The 26,765-nt window shown below is 48.6% G+C and overlaps 1 protein-coding gene across 1 annotated transcript; it reads right to left on the bottom strand.

Moving 5' to 3' along the window:
- Nucleotides 1-541: 541 nt before the first annotated feature.
- Nucleotides 542-26,517, bottom strand: TFE3 (transcription factor binding to IGHM enhancer 3). Its single transcript, XM_060183617.1, has 10 exons — nt 26,218-26,517; nt 23,931-24,044; nt 22,525-22,819; nt 19,376-19,621; nt 19,151-19,255; nt 10,577-10,694; nt 6,109-6,165; nt 5,851-5,926; nt 3,712-3,859; nt 542-1,146 (listed from the first exon to the last, which is right to left on the bottom strand). The coding sequence occupies exons 1-10, from the start codon at nt 26,331-26,333 to the stop codon at nt 697-699; spliced, it is 1,725 nt and encodes a 574-aa protein (XP_060039600.1). The 5' UTR covers nt 26,334-26,517; the 3' UTR covers nt 542-696.
- Nucleotides 26,518-26,765: the final 248 nt, after the last annotated feature.

Genomic DNA, 26,765 nt, shown 5'->3' with positions numbered 1-26,765 from the left:
TCACAGCCCGCCAACGCTGGGGCAGTTGGTCCCAGGTAAGGGCTAAAGAGCTGAAGTGGTGCCCCTTCCTGAAGCGCAGCAATGTCCAGGTAGGATGTTACAAAGTGGGGTGAGGGCTCCACTGGGTGGCCTGGTCCCCACCTGCTTCCCCTAGGCCTGGAATCCTTGCACTGCATGTCTTAAGTGCATATGTTACAGTGTCCAAGGACCCAGGTTTAAGCCAAAATCATGGGGACAAAATTCTGTTCCTAGAGGAAGCGGTCAACTGGTCAACCCTCGCCCTCATATGGTTCTTTTGCCTGGGCTGGGATCACAGAGAAAGGGCCAGACCTCCAGTACCTTGAGATCTAGCCACCTAGGACAGTCCAGGATGGATAGGGTGGACCATCCTGCCTTCAGGATGTCTGCCTGGGCCAGAGCATGTCCCATGGGGTGGGGCGAGGCTCTGATTCCCAGGGCACCACCTGCTCCTTGGGCTGTCCCTGGGGAAATTGGGGGGAAGAGGCAAGGCCTCCTAGCCTGACTAGTTCTTGACCAGACAGGGGTGGGACCATGCCACGTTGTTTCCCTGACACAACTGGGCGGGGGTGGGGGGCAACTCATGGGAGGGTCAGGGGGTGAGGGGAAGGCAGGACCTCTTCCTGAATGTCCTCCTGGCCTGGGTGGGCAAGTCCCAGGGGGAGGGCTGAAGCCTGATCAGGACTCCTCCTCCATGCTGAAGCTGCTGCGGCGGCTGCTGGCCTTGGAGACCGCCGGGGACACAGAAGAAAGCAGAGGGTCAGAGGCAGCCCGGAGTGGGGACAGAGCATCCCCTGAGAGTGGCCCACCGACAGCCCCCTCCTCCTCCTCCATCAGAATGTCCTCCAGCCCAAGGTGGAAGGGGTCCCCCAGATCCCCCAGGTGGTCGCTGGGAAAGTGCAGGTCCAGAAGGGTATCTGAAGGTGGCACTGGGCCCTGCTGGGGGGGGACACTTGGGCCAGCGGCTCCCCCAGCATGAAATGGTGCGGCACCTCCTGACCGGCCCTCCTCCTCCACGTCCAGCTGCTCCGGCTTCAGGCTGTCAGAGGCCGCTGTTGTGGCCAGGGAGAGCAGCCCCGGGTTGGGAGACACTGGCAGACCGTGGATCTGGGCCTGCAGTTCGAGTTCCTGCAAAAAGAAAAGGGGGTGGGGTGAGGCAGAGAAACGTGACATTTGAAAGGACAGGTGCCCGTCGCCAGATGACTGGGTAAAGAAGCTGTGGGAGGAGTTGGGCAGTGCTGCACCCGGTAAAGTGCATATTACCATATGCCGGCACCTGGACTCACGTCCCTGGTCCCCACTTGCGGGGGGGGGGGAGCTTCCGGAGTGGGAGAGCAATGCTGCAGGTGGTCTCTCGCTCTCCTCACCACCCTCTCTCTGATATTTTATTTTCTTATTGGATAGAGACGGAGAGAAATCAAGAGGGAGCGGGAAACAGACATGGAGACAGATAGTGAGATACCTGCAGCCCTGCTTCACCGCTCGTGAAGCTTTCTCCCTGCAGGTGGGGACTAGGAGCTTGAACCTGGACCCTTGCACATTGTAATATGTGTGTTCCACCGAGGGTACCACTCTTTCACGATCTCTATCAAAAGAGAAGGAAAATGAGGATACAATAGGCACCAAGAAACAATGGAGTGACATGGGGCAGGAACTGAGCCCTAGCAATACTCTTGGCAGCAAAAAATAATAATAATAATAATTGGATAAATATAAATCAAAGTTGTGAGGGGCTGGGCAGTAGTGTACCTGGCTGTGCACACATTTTCCAGTGGGCAAGGACCTGAGTTAAGTCTCTCAGTCCCCCCACCTGTAGGGGGAAATCTTCACAAGTGGTGAAGCAAGGCTGCAACTGTCTCTCTTCCTCTCCTTTCCATCTCTCTCCATCTCTCTCTCTCTCTCTCTCTTTCTTTTCCTTCTCGATTTCTCTCTGTCTCTATCCAGAATGAATAAATAAAATAGTGTTTAAAAAAGAATTTGTGTGGTCCGGGAGGTGGCGCAGTGATAAAACTTTGGACTCTAAAGCATGAGGTCCTGAGTTCGATCCCCGGCAGCACATGTTCCAGAGAGATGTCTGGTTCTCTCTCTCTCCTCCTATCTTTCTCATTAATAAAGAGTAATAAATAATAAAATAATAATAAATAATAAAATCTTAAAAAAAAAAGAATTTGGGAGTCATAAATTTCAAGAAATACCATTCTGCCATCAAAAAAGATGATGATGTTCTAACCTGTGGGACAAAATGGATGGAACTGGAGGTGATCATGTTTAGCAAAATAAGCCAAGAGCTGAAAGACAATTACCAGATGGTTTCACTCTTGTGCTTGGAATCTAGAAAAATGGTATGTAAAATCTGGAAGAAAAAAAAAAAAAAACAAGAACCAAACCAGAAGTAAACTGTCTCTATGACTTTGTGAAAAGAAAATTATGATGGTTACTGTTGGGGGGGGGGGGCACAGACCTCTGGTGGTCGATGTGGTTACAATCTTTTAATCACACATTAAAAATGTCTTGGGGATTGGTGTATTGCACCAAAGTAAAAGACTCTAGGGTGGTTGGGGGGGGGAAGAGTACAGGCCCTGGAAAAGGATGACAGAGGACCTAGTGGGGGTTGTATTGTTATGTGGAAAACTCAGAAATGTTATGCATGTACAGACTATTGTATTCACTGTCGAATGTAAAACATTAATCCCCCACTAAAGAAATTAAAAAAAGAAATGTTATGCATGTACAAACTATTGTATTCACTGTCGACTATAAATCATTAATTCCCCCAATAAAGGAATTAAAAACTACATCTTGGGGAGAAAAAGAGAGATGGTATTAGGTTCTTGAGGACAAAATGGATGGAAGTAGTGAAGTAGGAAGACAACTACTTGATGCTTTAGCTCCTACATGGAGCCTGGAGAATTGAAACCCATGAACTTGCAGAAGAGAAAAAAAAAAGGAAGAAGGAGAAGAAAGAGAAGGAGGAGAAAATAGTCCAGCTGTCTCTCTCTTTTTTTTTTTAAATATTTTATTATTTATTTATTTATTCCCTTTTATTGCCCTTGTTGTTTTATTGTTGTAGTTATTATTGTTGTTATCGTTGTTGGATAGGACAGAGAGAAATGGAGAGAGGAGGGGAAGACAGAGAGGAGGAGAGAAAGATAGACACCTGCAGACCTGCTTCTCCGCCTGTGAAGCGACGCCCCTGCAGGTGGGGAGCCGGGGTTTGAACCGGGATCCTTATGCTGGACCTTGTGCTTTGCGCCACCTGCGCTTAACCCGCTGCACTACAGCCCGACTCCCAGTCCAGCTGTCTCTTAAGGTTCTGTGAGAAGTATGGTAGTTATCTAGGGGAGGGAGGGCACATCACTATGGTGTGTTGGGTGCAGTGTGGCACTCCACCCCTGTAATCTCAATCTCTATCTCTAAAATAGACATGGGGGAGAGAGGGGGGATATGAATGTCTGTATGCTAAGGTTCCTGGGACAAGAGGACAGTTAGGTGTGTGATCCAATAATCATTCTCCTCCTCCTGGCTTCTCTGATTCCTGCTTACAATTGTCATAGTGGGAACTAGGAAGCCTGGAGTATTCCCCAACACACACTTATACACACTTACACACACACACACACACACACACACACACACACACACACACACACACAGTCACAAACATACACACAGAGCCTCCTCCTCCTTCCAGACCTGGATTCGGAGCTGGAGGTTGCGGTTAGCTTGCTCTAGGGAGCGCTGCCGGCTCTCCAGGTCCTTGGAGCGCTGCTGTTCCTTCTGCAGCTTGCGGATATAGTCCACGGAGGCTTTCAGGATGGTGCCCTTGTTCCAGCGCATTTCCCTGGAGGCCCGAGAGAAGGAGAGAAGGGGGTTTGGCATATGGGGGGTCTCTGAATCTGGGGTGTGTGTGTGTGGGGGGGTGCACAGCACCAGGTAGATGGAACCCTTATCCCATGCTAGAATTGGGGGTGGGGGGCACGTTGAGGATCCAGAATGCTCAGATGAGGGCTGAGGAGACAGCCTAATGGTTATGTAACAGATTTGCATACCCAGGTTCTGAGGTCTCAGGTTCAATCCTTTGCACCACCATGAGGCAGTGTTCTAGTAATAATAATAATAATAATAATAACAATAAGAAGAATAATGAGCCAGGTGGGCCTCCACCATGTAGAGTGTACACATTATCATGTGTGAGGATCCGAGTTCAAGTCCTCTGTTCCCACCTGCAAGGGGGGGGGGTGTTTCATGATCTGTGGAGTGGTGCTGCAGGTATTTCTCCTTTCTCTCTCCCTCTCTATCTCTTAATCACTATTAAAATAAATGGTTGGGTGAAGGAGACAGTGTAGTGGTACTGCAACAGGCTTTCAGGCCTGAGGCTTTGATTCCCAGGTTCAACCCCCAGCACCACCACTAGTCAGCCAGAGCTGAGCAGTGCTCTGTAAAAAAATAATAAAATAAAGAGGAAAAAAAGGGGCAACAGGAATCAGGAATGATGGAGTCATGCTGGTATTAAGTCTCAGCAATTACTCTGGTCAGGAAAATTTAAAAAAGAAAAAAAAAGAATATTCAGATAAAAGCCACCGATGGGGAGTCGGGCAGTAGCACAGAGGGTTAAGCGCACATGGCACGAAGCTCAAGGACCGGCGTAAAGATCCTGGTTTGAGCCCCCGGCTCCCTACCTGCAGGGGGGTTGCTTCACAGGCGGTGAAGCAGGTCTGCAGGTGTCTATCTTTCTCTCCCCCTCTGTCTTCCCCTCCTCTCTCCATTTGTCTCTGTCCTATCTAACAATGACGACATCAATAACAACAATAAAAACAACAAGGGCAACAAAAGGGAAACTAAATACATATAAAAAAAAGTTTTTTTTAAAGCCACCGATGACTCCTCTTTTACCTTCTTGGGCTTTTCATTCAACGTCTCTTTTATTGTAACCAGAGTACTGCTCAGCTCTGGCTGGCTAATGGCGGTGCTGGGGATTGATCCTGGGAACAAAGTACCTCAGGCATGAACTCCTGATGTGCTATGGATGTTGCTCTCTCTCCATCTCTCAAATGTTTGGTCGTGGAGAGGCCTGCCCTCTTCCCTCCCAATTATAGCCCTGCCTTCATCTTCCTTCCAGCCTTTAGTCTTTACAACACTAAGCATCTTCACACGGATTTGACTCTTTTTTTTTTTTTTTTTGGTCTGTCTGTCTACCTCCACAAAAACATCAGCTCTATGACTTCAGGGAATTGTGTCTGTTTCATTCCCTCTGTATCCCCCTACACCTAGCATGGTACACCTGGAATGGAGAACAAGTCCTAAGAGTCACCTGAATAAATACGGGCAAGTATTGCCTCTGGGAGGTGGCGCAGGGGATAAAACCTCGGACTCTTAAGCATAAGATTCTCTGTTCAGTCTCTAAAAGCACATGTACCAGAGTGCTGCTCTGGTGTTCTCTCTCTCTCTCTCTTTCTCTCCTCTCCTCTCCTCTCCTCTCCTCTCCTCTCCTCTCCTCTCCTCTCCTCTCCTCTCCTCTCCTCTTCTCTCTCTCCCTCCCTCCCTCCCTCCCCTCCGCCCCCTCTCCATTCTCCCCTAAGTAAATAAATTCCAGGCCACACTAAGTGAGCAGAAAACAAGTGCCTATACCAGCTGTGACACTCAGACATTCACTACAGTCTTAATGCTGGAGTCTGTGACTCTGCTGGTGGGCAGGGAATGAGCTCTGTGGGGAAGGGTCAGGGGGAACAGAACCACATGCAGGGCTCCCCACATAGAAACAACTTTAGAGAGGAATGGGCCCCCTGGCCCCCACCCCCTTCTACTGGCCTGGGGCTCCTGGGCCAGACTTACGGGTCACTGGACTTGGGGATGAGGGTACCCAGCTCCTTGATCCTGTCATTTATGTTGAATCGCCTGCGACGCTCAACTTTGGAGGAAACGGGGTTGGGGGGAGAAGAGTTAGAAAGATACATCAGCAGTTGACAGATGAAAGAGGGGAGTTAGGAAGCTGGGAGGCTGACCCAGAGAGGGCACCCCCCCCAAGCAAGGATGTGGGGGAGGGAACAGAGTGAGGCAGGGTGGCACAAGCTGGCAGGCACATCTACTTACTCAGGTTGTGATTGTCCTTTTTCTGGCGTTCTTTCAAAAGGGCCTTTGCCTCCGTCTCTGGAAGAGAGATGGGCTGGTCAGACCTGGGGCACAGTAGATTTGAGGCCACAGGGGCAACTGCTGGGTCAGCTTTGGGAAGATGTGAGTAGGAAGAAGGACTTTTATCTATTTTGCCACCGTGTGTGTGTAGGGCAGACAGGCAGTGGTGCACCTAGTTAAGCGCACTCATGATGTTACCACTGGGCATTTGAGTGTGTGTGATTCTACTATTCCTGGCTGATTCTGTCTTATTTTTTTCCCTTTGTCCATGTAGATGGTGAGTGACAGAGAAAGAGGGGGGAGAGAGAGACCACAGCACTGTTCCACTGCTCAAGAAACCTCTCCTGTGCATGGTGCTCCCATGTGGTGGCTGGGGGCTCAAACCAGGGACCTTGTGCATAGCAAAATGTTATCTACCTAGTGAGTTACCTCCAGGTCTCTTGTTTTCTTTTTTTTCTTTTAATATTTTACTTATTTATTAATGAGAAAGATAAGAGGAGAAAGAGAAAGAACCAGGTGTCACTCTGGTACATGTGCTGCCGGGGATTGAACTCAGGACCTCATGCTTGAGAGTCCAATACTTTATCCATTGTGCCACCTTCCAGACCACACCAGGTCTCTTGTTTTCTTTGTCTTTCAAGAATATGAGAGAGAAGGAAGAGAGAATGAGAGAGAGAGAGAGAGAGAGAGAGAGAGAGAGAGGGAGGACACACTAAAGCATCGCTCTGGCAAATCTATTTCCAGGGACTGAATTCCTGCATTCTGTCACCGCCCGAACTGCTTCTTTTCTTCCATCTTCTCTTTTTTAATTTTTATTTATTGGATAGAGACAGAGAGAAATCGAGAGGGGAGTTAGAGAGTAAAAGAGACACCTGCAACACTGCTTCACTGCTCAAGAAGCTTCCTCCCTGCAGGTGGGGACCAGGGGTTTGAAACCAGGTCCTTGCACATTATAATGTGTGCTTAACCAGATGCACCAATGACCAGCCTTCCTTCCTTCCTTCCTTGAAGGTCAGGAGTGGGGACACAGGTGTACGTGAGTGAAGAGAGTACTTCTCCACCAATTCACTCAGTGTTGGGGAGCAAACCAACACTGAGGGCATCACATGTGAAAGGGATGTGCTGGAAGACTGGGCCACCTCCAGGCCTATGCCTCAGAGCCCAAATCCCCAGGTTCAATCCTCAGCACCACCAGAAGCCAGAGCCTAGAAGTGTTTTTGATTACAAACAAAAATCATTTTTAAAGTGGTTTGAGTGGTCTGGGAGATGGAGCAGTGAATAAAGTATTGGACTTTCAAGCATGAGTCCTGAGTTCAGTACTTGGCAACACATGTACTCGAGTGATATCTGGTTCTTCTTCTCTCTCCTCCTTTCTAATTAACAAATAAAGTAGGGGAGTTGGGTGGTAGCGCAGCAGGTTAAGCACACGTGGCGCAAAGCCCAAGGATCGGTGTAAGGACCCAGATTCGAGCCCCCGGCTCCCCACCTACAGGGGAATCACTTCACAAGCAGTGAAGTAGGTCTACAGGTGTCTATCTCTCTCCCCCTCTGTCTTCCCCTCCTCTCTCCATTTCTCTCTGTCCTATCCAACAACGACGACATCAATAACAACAACGATAGCTACAACAATAAAAACGCAATGGCAACAAAAGGGAAAATAAATAAATAAATGTATTAAATAATAATAATAAATACATAAATAAATAAAATATTTTTAAAGTGGCTTGGGCACTAGTCTCAACAGCCAAAGGGTGGAAGCAGCTAGGCTAGGGCAGGGAGTAGATAACATAATGGTTATGCAAAGAGACTCATGCCTGAGCCTCCAAACTCCCAGGTTAAACCCTCACGCACCACTATAAACCAGAGCTGAGCAGTGCTCTGGTAAAAAAAGAAAAAAAGAAATCCTACCATATTGCATGTGGCAAAGTAATGCTCTGGTGTGCTCACGCTCTCTCTATCTCCCTCTCTCTCAATGATTAATCAATAAATGAGTTTTTTTTAATACAGTATCATGCTGGGCAGCCTGGGAAGTGGCATAATGGATAAAGCATTGGACTCTCAAGCCTAAACCTTAGTTAAATCCAGTTCGAACCCTGGCATCATATGTGTCAGAGTGATGCTCTGATTCTCTCTTCCCATACCCTTCTCTTAAATAAATAAATGTTTTTAAAAGTGTTGGGTAGTATGCCAGCTCCCCCTGGCTTCTGCTTAACCAAGCACTGGTATGCCTGTATAGGGATTGGTTTGGTCCCACTCAAAGCTGCGGTCTATTTACATAAATCACTTTTACATTTACATAAAGCACCACCCTCCCTCCAGGGCATTGGTGGTTCAGTGGTAGAATTCTTGCCTGCTCTCCACCCTCTCTACGTCACATCCTGTTCACACCCTACTTGGAAAGTATATAAGGACAGCGAAAAAGTATTCTTGAACCAACAAGACACTTCACCTGGATAGTGCACCTGCTTTGCCATGCACACGACCCAGGTTTGAGCCTAGACGCCCCTGTACTACAGGATGTTTTCTTTTTCCTTTTTCTTTTTTCCAGGGCACTGCTCAGCTCTAGCTTCTGGCGGTACTGGGTGTTGAACCCGTGTCCCTTTGGTATGTCAGGTATAAAAGTCTTTTTGCAAATCCATTATGCTATTTCGCTAGCCTGTTTCTCTCACTCTTTCCCTCTGTTTCTTTTTTTTCTTTTTAAATCAGTTTGTTTGTTTATTTATTTACTTATTTATTTATGAGAAAGATAGAGGAGAGAGAAAGAACCAGACATCACTCTGGCACATGTGCTGCTGGGGATGGAACTCGGGACCTTATGCTTGAGAGTCCCAAGCTTTATCACTGCGCCACCTCCCGGACCACATACTTCTTAAAAAAATTATCGTATTATTATTGGACAGAGACAGAGCGAAATCGAGAGGGATGGGGTAGAAAGAGAGGGAGAAAGACAGAGAGACACCTGCAGCCCTGATTCGCCACGCATAAAGCTTTCCCCGTGCAGGTGGGGGACCAAGGGCTTGAACCTGGGCCCTTGTGCTCTGTAATGTGAGCATTTCACCAGGTGAGCCACTGCCTGGCCGCTTTTTTTTTTCTTTTAAAAAGTTTTATCTATTTAATTAATCTGTTAGGACAGACAGAATTTGCGAGAGGAAGGGAAGGTAGGGAGAGAGAAAGAGACACTGCTCCTGAAGCTTCCACACTGCAGGTGGGGAACAGCTGCTTTAACCCAGGTCCCTGCACATGGCTGGGACTTCCCCAACTGGCTGTCTGTCTCCTTCTATCTGAAAAAGTCAGCCTGGAACACTGAAGCCCCACTGACAGGAAAACAATTTTGGCACTTTTATTCCTGTGGCCCAAGCGGTGGTGCAGTGGCTAAAGCACTGGGCTTTACAGCGTTGGATAAAGCACGAGGTCTTGAGTTCAGTCCCTGGCATCACAAGTGCTAGAGTGAGGAGGTTCTGATTCTCTCACCCTCTCCTCCTCTTCTCTCGAGTCAATAAATAAATAATTTTTTTTTAAAAAGCCATTCTTTTTGTTTGTTTTTTTTTTTGGCTTGAGACAGGGAGACAGAGAGTGGAAAAAAAAAAAAAAAAACACAGCACTGAAGCTTCTTCCAGTGCAGTGCCGGCAGGGCATGAACCTGGGTTGCACACACAGTAAAGCAGTGCACGATCGGGGCTGGGTGGTGGCGCACCTAGTTAAGTGCACATGTGACCGTGTGCAAGGACCCAGGTTCAAAGCCCCCATTCTCCACTTGTACAGGAAAAGCTTGACGAGTGGTGAAGCAGTGCTGCAGGTGTCTCTCTGTCTCTCTCCCTCCACCATCCTCTCAAGTTCTCGCTATCACTAGCAAATAAATAAATATAATAATTTTATTTATTTATTTATTTATTTATTTATTTATTTATTTATTTTTGAGAGAGATGCAGAGAGACACACAAAGAGAAACACCAGAGCACGGCTCAGCTCTGGCTTATGGTGGTGCGGGAGGGGGGGGATTGAATCCGGGACTTTGGAGCCTCAGGCATGAGAGTGTGTTTGTATAACCATTATGCTATCTCCCCCGCCCAAGATAATAATTTTTTAAAGCAATGCACTATCCAAGTAAGGTATTTCACCAGCCCCAAACTGCCAGTCTTTTTTTTTTTTTTTTCTAATTTCTTTACTGGGGAATTAATGTTTTACATTCTTACATTCTACAGTAATACCAAGCTTATAAATCACAATGATCAGTCGTCTGTTAAACCCAAGTTGAGTAGAAGTATGATCCAAGCAAGACCCTAGGCCTTGTAGGCAAAGGAGGCAGATGGCGTATGTCCCTGTCTGGGTCGACATCTTCCCCACAGAGGCAGGTTCACACCCAGACCTTGAACACAAGGGGTGCAGCCTAGAGTGAAGGATTGGCACAGGCCCACACCCTGGTCCTTACCTGAGATCTCCCGTTTGATGTTGGGCAGCTCAGCTGGGCAAGAGTTGCTGACAGTGATGGCTGGTGTGGCGACACCCTGATTGTTGTAGACATCCAGCAGGCCCCCTGACACAGGCAGCTGGGGACAGGGAGGGGCAGAGAGGTGACAGCTGGAGACCCACACAGCTATACCATGAGCCTTGAGCCCACTGGACCTGTTCATCACACCCTGGGAAGCCCCTGAGACTCTCAGCAAGCTGGGGAAACCCAGGGAGGGAGAAATGGGGGACGGGGAGTGGGACACAGACCAGAGTACTGCTTAGCTCTGTTTTATTTCTTTTTCCTGCCACCAGAGTTATTGTTGGGGCTTGGTGCTTGCACCTATAACTCCACTGTTCCTGGTGGACTTTCACCCACTTTCTTTTTCTTTTTTTTAATATTTATTTTATTTATTTATTCCCTTTTGTTGCCTTTGTTGTTTTATTGTTGTTGAATAGGACAGGGAGAAATGTAGAGAGGAGGGGAAGACAGAGAGGGGGAGAGAAAGATAGACACCTGCAGACCTGCTTCACCGCTTGTGAAGCGACTCCCCTGCAGGTGGGGAGCCGGGGCTCGAATTGGGATCCTTACGTCAGTCCTTGTGCTTTGCGCCACCTGCACTTAACCCGCTGCACTACAGCCCGACTCCCTAAATCTGGGACTTTGAAGCCTGACTCCCTCACTTTCTTTTTCTTATATTATTTGTTTCATTTTAATGAGATAGCAATACAGAGAGAAAGACAGTGGGGGCTGGGAGATAGCACAATGGACATGCAAAGATGCTCTCATTCCTGAGGCTCCCAGGTTCAATCCCCTGCACCACCACAAGCCAGAGCTGAGCAGTGCTCTGGTAGAAAAGTAAGGAAAAGAAAAAGAAAAAAAAAAAAGGGAAATGAGAGAAAGAAATAGAAAAGGAAAATAAAAATTAAAAGAAAAAGAAAGGAAAATGAAAGAGAGAAAGAAAGAAAAGGAAGGAAAATAAAATTAAAAGAAAAAGAAAGGAAAAAGAAAGAGAGAAAAAAAGAAAAAAGCTCCAAAATCCCAGGTGCAATCCCCTGCAACACCATAAACAACAGCTGCTCAGTATTCTGATAAAGAAAAAAAAGGAAAAAGAAAGAAAGGAAGAAAGAAAGAAAGAAAGAAAAAGAAAGAGGAACGGAGGCCAGTTCAAGCCTCCAGTCTTTACCTGCAGGGATAAAGCTCTGCAAAAGCTTTTTTTTTTCTTTTTTGCAAAGCTCTGTGCAAAAAAGCTCCCTGCAAAGCAGGGCTTCAGGTCTCGGTCTCTATCTATCTCTCTCTTCCTCCCAATTTCTGGCTGTTTCTATCCTATAAATAAATAAAGATAATAAAAATTTTTAGAAGGGAGGAAGGAAGGAAGGAAGGAGCACTGCTTAGCTCAGGTCTGTGCTGGGGATTAAACCTGGGACCTCCCGCCTCAGGCCTGCGCAACCAATGCACAACTCTGCAGCAACCCTTTCCTTTTCTTATACAGAGAAATAGGGGGAGAGAAAGGAAGAGAGAAAAAGAGACATGCGCGCGGGGCAGTGGCGCACCATGTTAAGCGCACATAGTACCAAGCATAAGAACCCGCGCAAGGATACGAGCCCCCAATCCCGACCTGCAGGGGGGTCATTTCACAAACGGTGAATCAGGTCTGCAGATGTCTATCTTTCTCTCTCCCTGGCTCCCCTTCCTCTCTTGATATCTCTCTGTCCTATCAAATTAAAATGAAAACAAACAAAAAACAACAAAAAAAAGGGGGGGGGGGAATGGCCACCGGGAGCAGTGGATTCATAGTGCCGGTACCGAACCTTGGTGAGAATCCTGAAGGCCAACATGAATAAAAACTAAAAATAAATTAAAAAAATAAAAAAGGATAGACGGAGAGACACCTGCAGGACTGCTCCACCTCACACGAAGCTTCTCCCCGCAGGTGAGGACTGGAGGCTTGAACCCAGCTCCTTGCGCACAGTACCAAGTACACTGTATTGGGTGCACCACTACCAACAACCAACCACTTCCCGCCCCCCCCAATCAATTCAGCATTTCTTTTTCTTTCTTTTTTTAAGAGCTCAATAAAAAAGAGTTTAGTAAAGTTGATTTCTTGAAAAGCTCCAAATTCAGCATTCTTGAAACTCCCCAGACTCCTCAACTTGAGTGATTGTCATGGCCCCAAATCTGACTTTTTGAAGTGTTCTAGCACAATCTCAAGGATTTCACCAAGACTGTGCACCATCTATCTAAAAAAATTAATAATATATATACCCACTTTCAGTGGCGTAGCAGGGCTTGCAGGCTTCTATCTTTTTCCCTCTCTCTCCCCCTCCTCTCAATTTCTCTCTGCCTCTAATAAATAAGTAAATCAAAATCAAAAATAAAAAGGAATTTAAAAAGTAGTATTAATAAAAGCGGAGACGCTGCGTGGCCCTGCGGCGCGTCGCTGTCATGGCGCGTCGCTGCTCCACCGGATGACACGCCACCGCGCTCTGTGGAGCCGCGAGGCTGTGGGACTGGCTGTTTCTGCCTACGTCACCCTGGTCACCCGAGACCGACGGAGGACGCGGATGGCCGGCACCCCACGCGATACCTTCACACCCGGGGTCATTGGAGCCATCTTCTGACTGACCTCCTCTGTCAGCATTTAGCTTCTCTGCAAGACCAACGAAACCCACAACTACTTCCGGGGGGGGGGGCTGAGATGGCGGGCTGACCCCGGGGACACGTGCCCAAAGCGACAGCGTGACACTTGGCGCCTGCGCAAAGCTGGCAACAAATTGCAGCGCTGACGACGACGAAGACGGGGCGACTGGAGGGCTGGGAGGTGTTCTTCCAACCCCACGTGACCTCCACTCCAAATTAACCCTGTGGGTCTCATACAAATAACAACAACAACAACAACAACAACAATAATACATTTATGGAGCTTGGTGGAGATGCTCCTGGTTGAGCATACAAGGACCCAAGTTCGAGCCCCCTACTTTCAGGGTACCTTCATAAGCGGTGAAACAGGTCTCCAGGTGTCTTTCTTTCTATCTCTCTAGCTCTTCAAAAGCAGTGAAACAGGTCTCCTGGTGTCTTTCTTTCTAGCTCTCTAGCTCTTCCTCCCCTTGTCAATTTCCTTTTTTAAAAAATATTTATTTACTCCCTTTTGTTGCCCTTGTTGTTTTATTGTAGTTATTATTGGTGTCATTGTTGTTGTTGGATAGGACAGAGAGAAATGGAGAGAGCAGGAGAAGGCAGAGAGGGAGAGAGAAAGAGAGACACCTGCAGACCTGCTTCACCGCTTGTGAAACTACCCCCCTGCAGGTGTGGAGCTGGGGGATCAAACCGGGATCCTTAACACAGTCCTTGGGCTTGCACCACCTGTGCTTAACCCACTGTGCTACTGCCCGACTACCCCCCCCCAATTTCTATCTTCAAGAAAGGAAGAAAGATAATATATATATATATATATATATATATATATATATATATATGGCTTTTTTAGGGAGAGAGAGAGACCAGTGTGCTGCTGCTCTTTGTCTCAAACCAAAGTGCTAGGGATTGAACCTAGGACCTCACACATCCAAGTCTCTTCCAATGGCCTAACAGCACCAGTCTTACAGGATTTGCCTGTTATGTACCAAGGTCCCAGAAACAGTATCTTCCTATATATTCTGGTTTCTGAGGACTCCTTTTTTTCCCCCGGATGTTGAGGCCTCCTTTTAAAATATTTATGTATTTACTTATTTGAGAAAAAGAGAACCAGCGCATCATTCTGACACATGAGACGTCAGGGACAGAACTCAGAACCTCATGTCTGAAAGTCCAGTGCTTTACCCATTGTGCCACTTCCTAGGGGGCTCTTTTTTGCCACCAGGGTTATCACTGGGACTTGGTGGTGGCACTATCAATTCCAGAGTCCATTTCTTTTCCCTCCCCCTATTTTATTTGATAGGACAAAGAAAAATTGAGAGGGTCAGAGAAAGAGAAGCACCTGTAGACCTGCTTCATTACTTGTGAGCTTCCCCCCTGGATGTGGTGACTGGGGTTTTGAACCCTGGTCCTCATGCATGGTAGCATGTGTGATCAACCAGGTGTGCCACTACCTAGTCCCCAAGGATTTCTTATCTAAATAGCATTTTTTAATGTCTATCTAGATTCTTTCAATATTTATTTATTCCCTTTTGTTGCCCTTGTTGTTTTATTGTTGAAGTTATTGTTGTTGTTACTGATGTTGTCGTTGTTGGATAGGACAGAGAGAAATGGAGAGAGGAGGGGAAGACAGAAAGGGGAGAGAAAGATAGACACCTGCAGACCTGCTTCACCGCTTGTGAAGTGACTCCCCTGCAGGTGGGGAGCCAGGGGCTCAAGCCAGCAGGGATCCTTACACTGATCCTTGTGCTTTGTAGCACCTGCACTTAACCCACTGTGCTACCACCCGACTCCCATCTAGATTACTTTTATAGACACTTACTATTTATTCTTTCTTTCAATTTTGTATTAGAGTACTTAAGTTTTTTTTTCCAGAGACATGAAGAACCAGTGGTCTGGGAAGTGTTGCATTGGATAAAGTGTTAGATTCTCAAGCATGAGGTCCTGAGTTCAATCCCCAGCAGCACATGTGCCAGAGTGATGTCTGGTTCTTTCTCTCCTCCTATCCTTCATTAATAAATAAAATATTAAAAAGAAAGAAAGAAAGAAATCTTTCCTTAAAAAAAAAAAAAAAAAAAGAACCAGAGTATTACTCTGGGATATTTGATGCCAGGGATCGAACTCAGGACCTTGAGAGCCTGGCACTCTAATCACTGAGCCCCTCCTCCTCTTCTTCTTCTTTTTGCCTTCACAGTAATTGCTGGGGCTCGGTGCCAGCACTATGAATCTGCTGCTCTTGGAGGCCGTTTTTTTCCATTTTATTGGATAGGACAGAGAGAAACTGAGAGAGGAAGGGGAGATAAGAGAAAAGAGAAAGATAGACATCTGCAGACCCACCTCACTGCTTGCGAAATGACTCTCCTGCAGGTAGGGAGTCAGGGGTTTGAACCGGGATCTTTGCATGGCTAGTCCCATTTTTTGTTTTTTACCTCCAGGGTAATTGCTGGGGCTTGGTGCCTGCACTACGAATCCTCTGCTCCTGGAGGCCTTTTTTTTTTTTTTTTTTTCCATTTTGTTGTCCTTGTTGTTTATCACTGTTGTTTGTTGTTGCTGTTGTTGTTGGACAGGACGGAGAAAAATTGAGAGGAGGGGAAGACAGAGAGGGGGAAAGAAAGATAGACACCTGCAGACCTGCTTCACTGCCTGTGAAGCAAACCCCCTGCTGGTGGGGAGCCAGAGGCTCAAACCGGGATCCTTGAGCTGGTTGGTCCTTGCACTTCACACCATGTACACTTAACCCATTGTGCTACTGTCCGGCCCCCTAGTCCCACTTCTTGATGAGTTTTTCTTCCTTCCTTCCTTCCTTCCTTCCTTCCTTCCTTCCTTCCTTCCTTCCTTCCCTTTCCCTCCCTCCCTCCCTCTCTCTTTTTTTCTTTCTTTCTTTTCTTTCAGCACTGTTCTGCTCTGGTTTATGGTAGTGGTGGGGACTGAACCTAGCTAGGACTTTAGAGCCTCAGGCATGAAAGTCTTTTTGTATAACCATTATGCTATCTCCCCCACCACTTTCCCCCTTCCTTCTTTCCTTCCTTTTTTTTTTTTTTTTTAAGATTTTGTTTATTGATTGATGAGAAAGATAGGAGGAGAGAGAGAAAGAACCAGACATCATTCTGGTACATGTGCTGCCGGGGCTTGAATTCAGCAACTCACGCTTGAGAGTCAAGCACTTTATTCACTGCACCACCTCCCGGATCACCTTCCTTCCTTTAAAAAAAAAATATTTATTTATTTATTCCCTTTTCGTTGCCCTTGTTGTTTGAACTGTTGTAGTTATTGATGTCGTCGTTGTTGGATAGGACAGAGAGAAATGGAGAGAGGTGGGAAAGACAGAGAGGGGGAGAGAAAGACACTTACAGACCTGCTTCATTGCCTGTGAAGCGACTCTCCTGCAGGTGGGGAGCCAGGGACTCGAACCAAAATCCTTACACTGGCCCGTGCACTTTGAGCCATGTGTGCTTAACTTGCTGTGCTACCGCTTGGCTCCCCATTCCTTTCTTTTTTCCATTTCTACCACAGCACTGCAGAGTTTTGGCTTATGGTGATGCTAGGGATTGAACTTAAGGCTTCAGAGCCTCAGACACGAAAATCTTTTGCATAACTATTATGCTCTCTCCTCAGCCCTTGATGTTTCTGTTTGCTTGTTTTGTTTTCATCTCTTGAAATCTCTGCAAGATCTATCATTAGGTCTCAATCTGTAGCCATGTCCATCAATAAAAGTGCCAATAAACTGGCACTAATTTTTTTCTTTATTGCCACCTGCAGACCTGCTTCACCACCTGCGAAGGGACCCCCTGTTGCAGGTGGGGAGCCAGAGGCTCAAACCAGGATCCTTATGCCGGTTCGTGCGCTTTGCGCCATGTGTGTTTAACCCGAGGTGCCACCGTCCAACCCCCCTAAACTGGCACTAATTTTATATCTGCTTCTATCCTCTGTGTAAGTTGGTTTGGGGTGGGGAAGGCAAAGCCACAGTCACTTGGTATGTCTCAAAGCCAATGAGAAGACAATTAGAATGTTCTAGAACTGGAATAGTCCAAGTTATTGCTTCATTCCTTGCTCTAGAAAGTTTTACCCCTTTTCTGCAAGGACCCGGCCTTTTGTCACACAGTTCATTGCAAGAGACATGACACACTACAACTACTACAAGGTTCAACTCATACAGACTTTTGAGACTCCTGGTATGTTACAAGTACTTCATGACCCAAATCTCTTGGTATATTCACATTGGTAACAAGAATCCCACCTCTTGGTCCCTCCCACAGTAAAACTTTAGCCCTCGAGTATGTCCTGAAAGCTTCCTGAAATCCCCACCCTTCACAGTGTATGTGAAAATTCACGCAGTCCATCTCTTCTTGTTCTATTATATCCACAGCATGGGATGTAGCCTCAGAAACAGGTAGAGACACTACTTTTCCTTTTTCCAACAGGTTTATTGCTGGGGTTCGGTGCTTACATGATCCCACCACTCAAGGTAGCCATTTTTTTATAGGGGTAAGCGACAGAGAGCGAGAGAGAGACTGAGGAGAAACACCTGTAGCATTGCGCTGCTGCTTGGGAAGCTTCACTACTGTATGTGGTCACCGGGGGCTTGAACTTGCATCCTTACACATGGTAGCATGTGCGTTCTACTGGGTGGGCCCCCATCTGACCCTTTATTACTATTTTTTTCTGTTATTACCTGAGGAGTCACCACATCAGGATGACTTTTTTCCCAGATAGATAAGAGACAGAGACAAAGAGGCAGAGAGAAAGAGAGAGAGTAAAAGACAGCATAGCACTCAAGTGGTGGGGGCAGGGCTTGAACATGGGTCACACACAAGTAAAGCAGTACATTATCCGAGTGTGCTATTTTTGCCAGCCTTGTTATATTTATTATTACTATTATTATTATTATTATTTTGCCTTCAGTCATTGGGGCTCAGTGCCAGCACTATGAATCCACTGCTCCTGACAATATAGATATAGGGAGACAGAGAGGCAGACAAAATGACGGACATCTGCAGACCTGCTTCACCACTTGTGAAGCAGACCTACTGCAGGTGGGGAACAGGGGCTCCAACCAGGATCCTTGTGCTCCACAAGAGGAGGAGAGAAAGATAGACACCTGCAGACCTGCTTCACCTCTAGAGAAGCGATTCCCCTGCAGGTGGGGAGCCGGGGGCTCAAACCGGGATCCTTATGCAGGTCCTTGCACTTTGCGCCATGTGCGCTTAACCCGCTGCGCTACCACCCGACTCCCTTTGTTTTGTTTTTTAACTAAAAAAAAATGTTTAACAACCCAGAAGGTGGCAGAGTACTGAACACTCAAGCATTCAAGCTTGAACACCCCAGTTCTATACTCAGAATCAGGTGTTTTGCAGTGATACTCTGGTTCTCTCTCTACAACCATAAAAAACAAAAGGGCAACAAAAAGGGAATAAATATTAAAAATAAATAAATAAATAAATAATATTTGGGGGGCAGGTGGTGGCACAGCTGCTTGAGCACACACATTACAGTGTGCGAGGACCTGGGTTCAAGCCCCGCCCCCAGTCCCTACCGCAGGGAGAGAAGTTTCATGAGTGGTGAAGCAGGTCTTCTTCAGGTCTCTCTCTCCCTATCTCTCACTTCTCTCTCAATTGCTCTCTGTCTCTTTCTAAATGAATAAATAAAATATTTTTGAAAAAAAATAAAATATTGATATATCACTGGGGTTCAGTGCCTATATGGCTCTACCATTCCCAGTGGTAATTTTTTATAGGAGAGAGAGAAGGAAAGACACTTGCAGCACACCTTCACCAGTTGTGAAGCTCTCCCCTCTCCCCCCACCCCGTGCAGGTGGGGACCAGGGATTTGAACCTGGATCCTTGCACATGGTAACATATGTACTCAACCAGGTGCACCACCACCTATCTCATCACCTATCAGCCTCGTGTCCCAGGGCCTTACCGTGCTGGGCAACTGCAGTCCGGCAGTGCCTCCTGGCAGATAGCTGAGCATCTCATCATTGTAACTGGACTCCAGGCTGATGATCTCATCGATAACATCATCGATCTACAGAGGGAGCAGGAAAGCCCAGCCAAAGGTGAAATGAAGTTTGGCAGTGGTGGGGGGTGGGGGTGGCGGGGGGGGTGAGTGGAGGGTATGTCCACAGTGTCATCAGCAGTCACTTACCTCCTTCTCTGAGCTGGAGCCAATGGTGAGTAGGGCCATGGGGCTGTTAGGAGCACTGCCCGTGGGCCCTGCAGTATGGGTGGCCTCGGGGGCAGGGAGGGGTTGGGCACCTGCAGCCCCTGGTGGTGGGGTGAGGGCTTGGGATGCCAGCTTCGGCCCCAGTGTGGTGGACAGATACTGCTTGACCTGCTGGCGGCGTGCCTGCTGCAGGTGGTAGCGTGTTGGATTCTCCAGATGGGTCTGCACCTGTTGCACCGCAAACAGAGGGACGGGAGGGGAAGGGAGACCAGAGCTCAGCGAAAACAAGCCTCTGGCTCCAAGTCTATAATCCAACCCTCAGAAGCTGTCTGTTCCCAGACACTGGCTGGTAAGCTGGGACCTAGAGTCTGAGAACCCTTTGCCCCAAAATATTGGCCAATCTCTCCTGGGACCCAAAATCCCTTTTGCAGAAATCCTTCACATTCCCCAAAATCCACCCATGGTTGACATAATTCCTCATAGTAGCTGGAGTGCTCTGTCACAGTTCCCAAGACTTCTCCCTAGAGGTCTAGGAAGTAGTGCAGTAGATAGAGCACTGGACTCTCATAAGTGAAGTTTCAAGTTCAATCCCTGGCATCACATGTGCCAGAGTGATGCTCTGACTTTCTCTCTTATAAATATTTATAAAATATTTATAAAATATAAATATAAAATATTTATAAATATTTATTTCTCTCTTATAAATATTTATAAAAATATTTATAAAATAAATATTTTATTTTTTAACCCCTCAATAAATAAATATTTTAAAACATCCTAACTACACTTGGAAGACAGCATGGCATTCTTTTCTTCTTATTATTATTTTGCCTCCGAGGTTACTGCTGGGCCTAGGTGCCTGCACTAGGAATCTACTGCTCCTAGAGACCATTTTTCCCATTTTGTTGCCCTTGTCGTTACCCTTGTTGTTGTCGTTATTATTGTCACTGCTGCTGTCGTTGTTGGATAGGACAGAGAGAAATGGAGAGAGGAGGGGAAGACAGAGAGGGGGAGAGAAAGGCAGACACCTGCAGACCTGCTTCACCGCCTGTGAAGCGACTTCCCCCTGCTGTTGGGGAGCCAGGGGCTCGAACCGGGATTCTTATGCCAGTCCTTGCGCTTTGTGCCACCTGCGCTTAACCCGCTGCACTACTGCCCAACTCCCAGCATCCTTTTTTATTATTTATTTATTTAAAAAATATTTTACTTATTTATTATTGGTTAGAGACTGAAAGAAATTGAGAGAGGATAGGGAGATAGGGAGAGACAGAGAGACACCTTCAGCTCTGCTTCACCACTCATGAAGGGTCTTGAACCTGGGTCCTTGCACACTGTGATGTGTGTGCTTAACCAGCTGTACCACCGCCTGGCCTCTATTTATTTACTTTTGCCACTAGGTTTATTACTGGAGCTTGGTGTCTGCAAAATGGACTCCATTGTTCCCAGTAGCCAATCCTTTTTTTTTTTCCTTTTTCTTTTGTTAGAACATAAGAAACAGCAAGATAGAGAGAAGAGGAAAGGAGAGACCTACAGCACTGCTCCACCACCCATGAAGCTTCCCCTTTGCAGGTGGAGACCAGGAGCTTGAAACTGGGTCCTCCTGCTGCACGGCAACGTGTGCATTCTGCTGGGTGACCACCACTTGATCCCTTAGCCTACTTTTAAAAGAGGTCTTTTGTTTGTCTCAAATAGATACAGAGAGGCAGAGAGAAATAGAGAGAGTGAAAGAAGCCAAAGCGCTAAAGCTTCCCTCAGTGTAGTAGGGGCCAGCCCCAACTTCGGTTGCACACATGACAAAGCAGTACCTTATCCAAATGAGCTATTTCGTCAGACCTAAAAGAGTATTTTTCTAAGATTAATTTACTTATCTTATGAGAGAGAAAGAGAGACAGAGACACCAGGCATATGCAGTGTTGAAGATCAAATTCGGAAGCACATCAACGCAGATCCTATGCCCTATTTGCTTTGCCACCTCCCAGGCCACAAGCCCAACCTATCTATTGTCCCACTACCTGAGACCTGCCTTAGCACCCCTAGGACCTTGCTCAAAAGCCATCAGGGCAGTCTGGGAAGTGACGCAATAGCTAAAGGGTTGACTTAGATGTACAAGGTCCTGAGTTCGATCCCTGGCATACATGTGCCAGGGTGATAACTCTGGTTCTTCTTATCTCTCCATAGTCAATAAAGTCATCTTTTTCAAGGGGGTTGGGCAGTAGTGCAGCAGATTAAGTGCACATGGCAAGAAGCGCAAGGACCAGCATAAGAATACCAGTTAGAGCCTCTGGCTCCCCAGCTGCAGGGGAGTCACTTCACAAGTGGTGAAGCAGGTCTGCCGGTGTCTATCTTTCTCTCCCCACCCTCTGTCTTCCCCTCCTCTCTCCATTTCTCTCTGTCCTGTCCAACAACAACATCAATGGCGACAACAACAATGGCGACAACAACAATGTCAACAACAAGGGGAAACAACACAATGGGAAAAGTGGCCTCTAGGAGGGATTTGTGGTGCACGCACCAAGCCTCAGTGATAAGCCTAGAGTAAAAAAAAAAATCATCTTTTTCAAAAACCACCGGAGTGGCCCAGGAGGTAGTGCAGTGGGATAAAATATTGGGCTCTCAAGCATGAGGTCCTGAGTTCAATCCCCGCACTATGTGTGTCAGAGTGATACTCTGCTTCTCTTTCTTCCTCCCTCACACTAATACATTGTTGTGGTCCGGGAGGTTGCTCAGTGATAAAACTTTGGACTCTCAAACATGAGGTTCCAAGTTCGATCCCCGGCAGCACATGTGCCAGAGTGATATCTGGTTCTTTCTCTTGCCTCCTATCGTTCTCATAAATAAATAAAATCCTTAAAAATAAATAAATAAATAAATAAATGCATTGTTAGGGGCTGGGGAGACAGCATAATGGTTCTGCAAATGGCTTTCATTCCTGAGGCTCTCAGGTCCCCAGCACCAACATATGCCATAGTTGAACAGTGCTCTGGGATCTCTCTCTCTCTTTCTCTTCTCTTTTTCTCTGTTGGCTCTCTCATTTTAATTAATCAAGTTATTAATTGAAAAATAAATAAATAAATAAATACACCCCTCAATCACCAGGAATCCCACCCCCTTGCCTCTTAAAGTCCCCTTACCTTCAGCACCTCCCTAGGCACCTGAGCTGGTGGGGGTCGGCCAAGCGTGTGGCTCCCAGAGGCTCCACCAACCACAGAGATAGCGGGAGAGGCCGGCACTGGGCTGGGGAAGGTGGAGGCTGCAGCCTGCTCCCGCCGCTCCCGTCTCTCCTGCTCCTGGGCCTGGGCTCGCATTAGCTGCTGCCGCAGCAAGACCCTCGAAGATGACGAAGACGACATGGCAGGGGTCCGGGAGCCCCCTGCAGAAGATGATGCAGACAGTGTCGCTGGGGTGGCCTGGACTGAGATGGGGAGGCTGTGGAATGGGAAATAATGGGGCCACAGGTAAGGCAGGGTCACTCCTGAAGTCTCTCTGCCTTCAGAGGCCACCATAGAATGGGAGAGAGGCAGCCAGCAAGCCTGGTCCTAGTCCTGGGGCTCAGGAAACAGTGAGACCAGATCTGGGGTGGGGGTTGGGGTGGGGGCAGGGAATCTGGCTTTGGGCCTGCTGGTCAACCAGCCGTCCTGGGTAAAGGGAAGGAAGCAGAACGGGAATCGAGGCGGTAAGGCAGAGGGCACAGAGAGCTCTGGAGCCCAGCTTCCACAGGGGCTGGAGGTACTTCCTGAGTTGGGGGGGCGGTGGCAAGCTACCCAGGAAGATAGGAGCACCACCCCCCCACCCCCCCACCCCCGTGTCTCCCTTGCCAGGCGTCTGGGCTCCGGGCTTTGGGCTCTGGGCTAGGCAGTCTTGAAAATCTCAGCGATTTCACAATCACCCTCTCTTCCTGCCCCTCTTCCAAGTCCCCTCCTCTCTTGGAGCCCAGGCCAATGACTCAGCACATTTGAGGGGGGAGAGGGGGGAGGGGGTATGGGGGAGGGGGGAGAGGGAGAGAGAGAGAGAAAGGGAAAGAGAAAGTCTGGGTAAAGAAGCCACCAGCAGAGGTTACGGAAGCCCACCCCCAGGTGAGTTTGAGGGGGAGGGGCTAAGCAGGGGTGGTGTCTGAGGATGTCTCTCTGCCCATCTGGGGGAACCAGCTTGGCAGGCCACACCTCCATCCTTGGGCATGCTGCAATCCTAGCACATGAATGAATGAATGAATGAATGAATGAATGAATGAATGAATGAACGGATGGATAAGTGTGTAAGTAGGGGGAGGATATTGGCTTGGTCTCATTTGAGATCCTGGCATCCTAGCATAGCCACCTGCAGCCCTGGGTGACATCCTTTTTTATTGGGGGAAAGGGGGGTGGTTTGACTAGGTGGGGAAAAGCAGGCTGGGGAAGAAGATGTATTGGATTGACACTAAAATCCTCCTCCATCCATTACCACCACCAGCCATCAGGGTGGACAGGCCTGGGGCTACAATCCCAGACGCAAAACACATGACACACAATACAAGAGAGTCCCGTGGAGGAAGCCTGCCTACCTGGAGTGGAGTGCTAGAGGTTGGCTTTTGAGCTCGTAGAAGCTGTCAGGATCAAGGACGTTTTCTAACTCGATGTCAGCAACAATCCCAGACTCCGGAAGTAAAGAGTTCAGGCTGAGGGGGGTGGTGGAAGGATGGGGTGCTCATCAGTCTTTGGATGGAGGCAGCACGCCAGAGAGACCCACAGCAGGGAGAGGAGGGAACAGGCATTCAGTCTACCTGCCCTTGGGTCTCCCAGCCCCACAGCCCCCTTTCTTTCTTCCTGTCTTGCTTGGTCACCCGGGGCCCTTCAGATGCAATGGACTAAGCTTCAACTCTCACGTGTGACAACCTGCGTGTGACAACCTGCGTGTGACAACCTGGATTCGAGGGTAATCGGAAGGGGCGGGGGGGGGGATGGGTGATGAGTTACTTGGCAGGGTTCCTGACTTTTCATTTCCACTTCACTCAGCCCCTAAACACCCCCTCCCCCCACACACCTCAACAGTTTCCCTGGAAGAAAAAAAGGCATGCCACTTTTGTCCAGACACAATAGTGTACACAGGCAGGGGTATCCCTCAGTCCCACTGCAAAGCATCACAATGGGGCCCAGGGCCCATGACTCACAGTCCACAGAAGGACTCACCATTCTGCAAATGACTGTCCCCCAGCCAATTTTTTTTTTTTTTTTTTTAGGGGGAGAGGGCTAACACATATACCCTCAAACCGGGAATCCAACTCTCAAAGGCAAACTGGAGGAACAAGAAGAAATTGGGCCAGACAATCCATTTGGTCTCACCCTGTCCAGAGCTCTCTCCTGGTTTGAGGGCTTAGTCGAAATGCACAACCCCTACCTCCCAAACTGACACCCACTGTCATCCCCCCAAATCAGCCATGAAGCAAATCCCCATATCCCCATTCAATGATTCCCATTGCTATGGCACTGTCACACTTCCTATGAGATGGAGAGTTGATCTTAGGAAAGGTCCCTTTTCACTGACCTCCCCCGCCCCCAACCTGCAGGGGTGGGACATGCATACTTGAATTCAGGGAAAGATCTAGAGCCCCTCCTGCCCTCCCCCAAGGCTGTGGGTGACTTCGCTGGGCAAGCATTCTCTCCCCTCTGTGGGGAGCTGTCTTCCTTCCTTTACTCCCTCCCGCATCCTCCTCTGAGGCCCGCCAACCACCCAGGAAGTGGGGAAGAGGAAGGAAGCTCTGGGAGTAGCTGAGCTCAGCACAAAGCCCCCCCCCTCCCTCCCAGGTGCTCAGACCCGCTGGGAAGAAAGCATTGGGACTGGGTCCTGGGAGGTGGCCAGGGAGCACTGGGGGCTTGCGAGGGGGTGAGAATGAGAAGGGGTCAGAGAGGACCCCTTCAGGGCTGGTGCTATCAGGTGCTCACTGCCTCACGGGGCTAAGAGTCTAGATGCTCTGCTGCCGCAGGCCTGCCTCCTAAAGTGTGGGAACTGCAAAGCACCTTCGGACTTGAGTGACTTGTGTCTGTGTGTCTGCGTGTATCCGTGTGTGGGGGTGGGGGGCAAGGGGGTTAGGGAGTGGGCAGAGCTCTAAGGTGGGGAAGCAGGTGGCAGCAGGAACAAGACTCTCCCTCTGGGATCCTCTAGGCTAAGCGGGGAGCCCACCAGTCTCCCAGGCCAGCCTAGTTAAGCCTCTTGGGCAGGGGTGAGACCACAGCTTCAACACTCTCCTCATGTGGCAAGGGACCAGGGACATTGTTCTGGTAAAACCTTGATCCACGTCCTTTCTCTTGCTCACAAGGCTAGTCCCACACATCCTGAGACAACACCCCCTTCCAATCTCTCTAGATTCACGTTCGCCTCCAACAACCAGTCACCCGGTATCCCCAAGGTCCCTAATGCCCTATCCCCAAGACCCTTCCCAAACGCGAATGGCAAGATTAGGATACCCTGTAAATCAGTGCCTACTGAGCACGCCACCCGACACGCACACAACTCAGTTCTCTCACGCTCGACTCAACAATACCACCCTCAATTCTGCCTCTCACCAGAGTCTCACTCCCCCAAGCTTAGTTAGGCTAGACCACTTTCTGCACAGAACAAAATCTGCCCCCTCTAGATCCAGCCATGCCTCCTCCCCGCAAATGCTAACCAGGCCTGTTTCAGAACACTTTCAAGACTCTTATAAGCCGCAGGCTACCGCCGGATCCCTGAGACACCCCCATATCCTCCAAGTCTAGGCCAAGGGCCTCTTACCCCAGTCCCGGCCCCACTCTGTCCCCAGATCAGTCTCCCGGAGCCCCATTCAGCACTGCTGGCCCTGGGCAGCACCGCACCTGAGCAGCTGGGCCGAGTCGGTCGGACTGCGATCCTCCAAGACCACGAACAGTGCTCGAGGGCCCTCCGCGCCAGCCTCTACACTGTCCCGAGCTGGCTCGGTGGCATGAGACATGACGCCCGGCCCCGGGCGAGCCCTGCCAGGCCGGTCGGGCTTCGGCCCGGTCCCCCTAACAAAATAAGAGTCCCCCTCCCCCTGCTTGCCGCCGCCTCCTCCTCTGCTAAGCGAGCTCTGCGCGGGCGGGCGGTGTTGGGGAGATGGGATGGGCCGTGAGTCATCCCCTGCCCTGAACGGACCAACACCCCCCCCAACCTAACCTCGGGCGACCGCCCTCGCCTGCCCCCCTTCGTCCTCTTCCCCCTCCTCCCAAGTCTGGGGAAACTCCACAGGAAGTGACCACACCGAGGATGGACGGCCCGTAGAGCCGCGCCCTCCAATCAAGACGACCAATAGCTGAGAAGTGATTCGAGGACCAGCCCTAAGCCACGCCTCCGAAGAAAGGGAAGCCTAGATTGGGCTGGCCCGCTTTCCCAGAATGGGGAGCTG

This window comes from Erinaceus europaeus, chromosome X, assembly GCF_950295315.1.
Source record: "Erinaceus europaeus chromosome X, mEriEur2.1, whole genome shotgun sequence".
Lineage (NCBI taxonomy): Eukaryota > Metazoa > Chordata > Mammalia > Eulipotyphla > Erinaceidae > Erinaceus > Erinaceus europaeus.
The sequence above is the reverse complement of the archived record's forward strand: the minus strand, read 5'-3'. Positions and strand labels throughout refer to the sequence as shown.

Bases quoted from the DNA above. Each gene is read 5' to 3' on its own strand.
- TFE3 (XM_060183617.1), bottom strand. From the start codon at position 26,333: ATGTCTCATGCCACCGAGCCAGCTCGGGACAGTGTAGAGGCTGGCGCG. The intron at 10,695-19,150 runs GTAAGGCCCTGG...CCCTGTCCCCAG, and splicing joins GACTGCAGTTGCCCAGCACG to CTGCCTGTGTCAGGGGGCCT. The intron at 3,860-5,850 runs GTAAGTCTGGCC...TCGGGCCTCCAG, and splicing joins ATCCCCAAGTCCAGTGACCC to GGAAATGCGCTGGAACAAGG.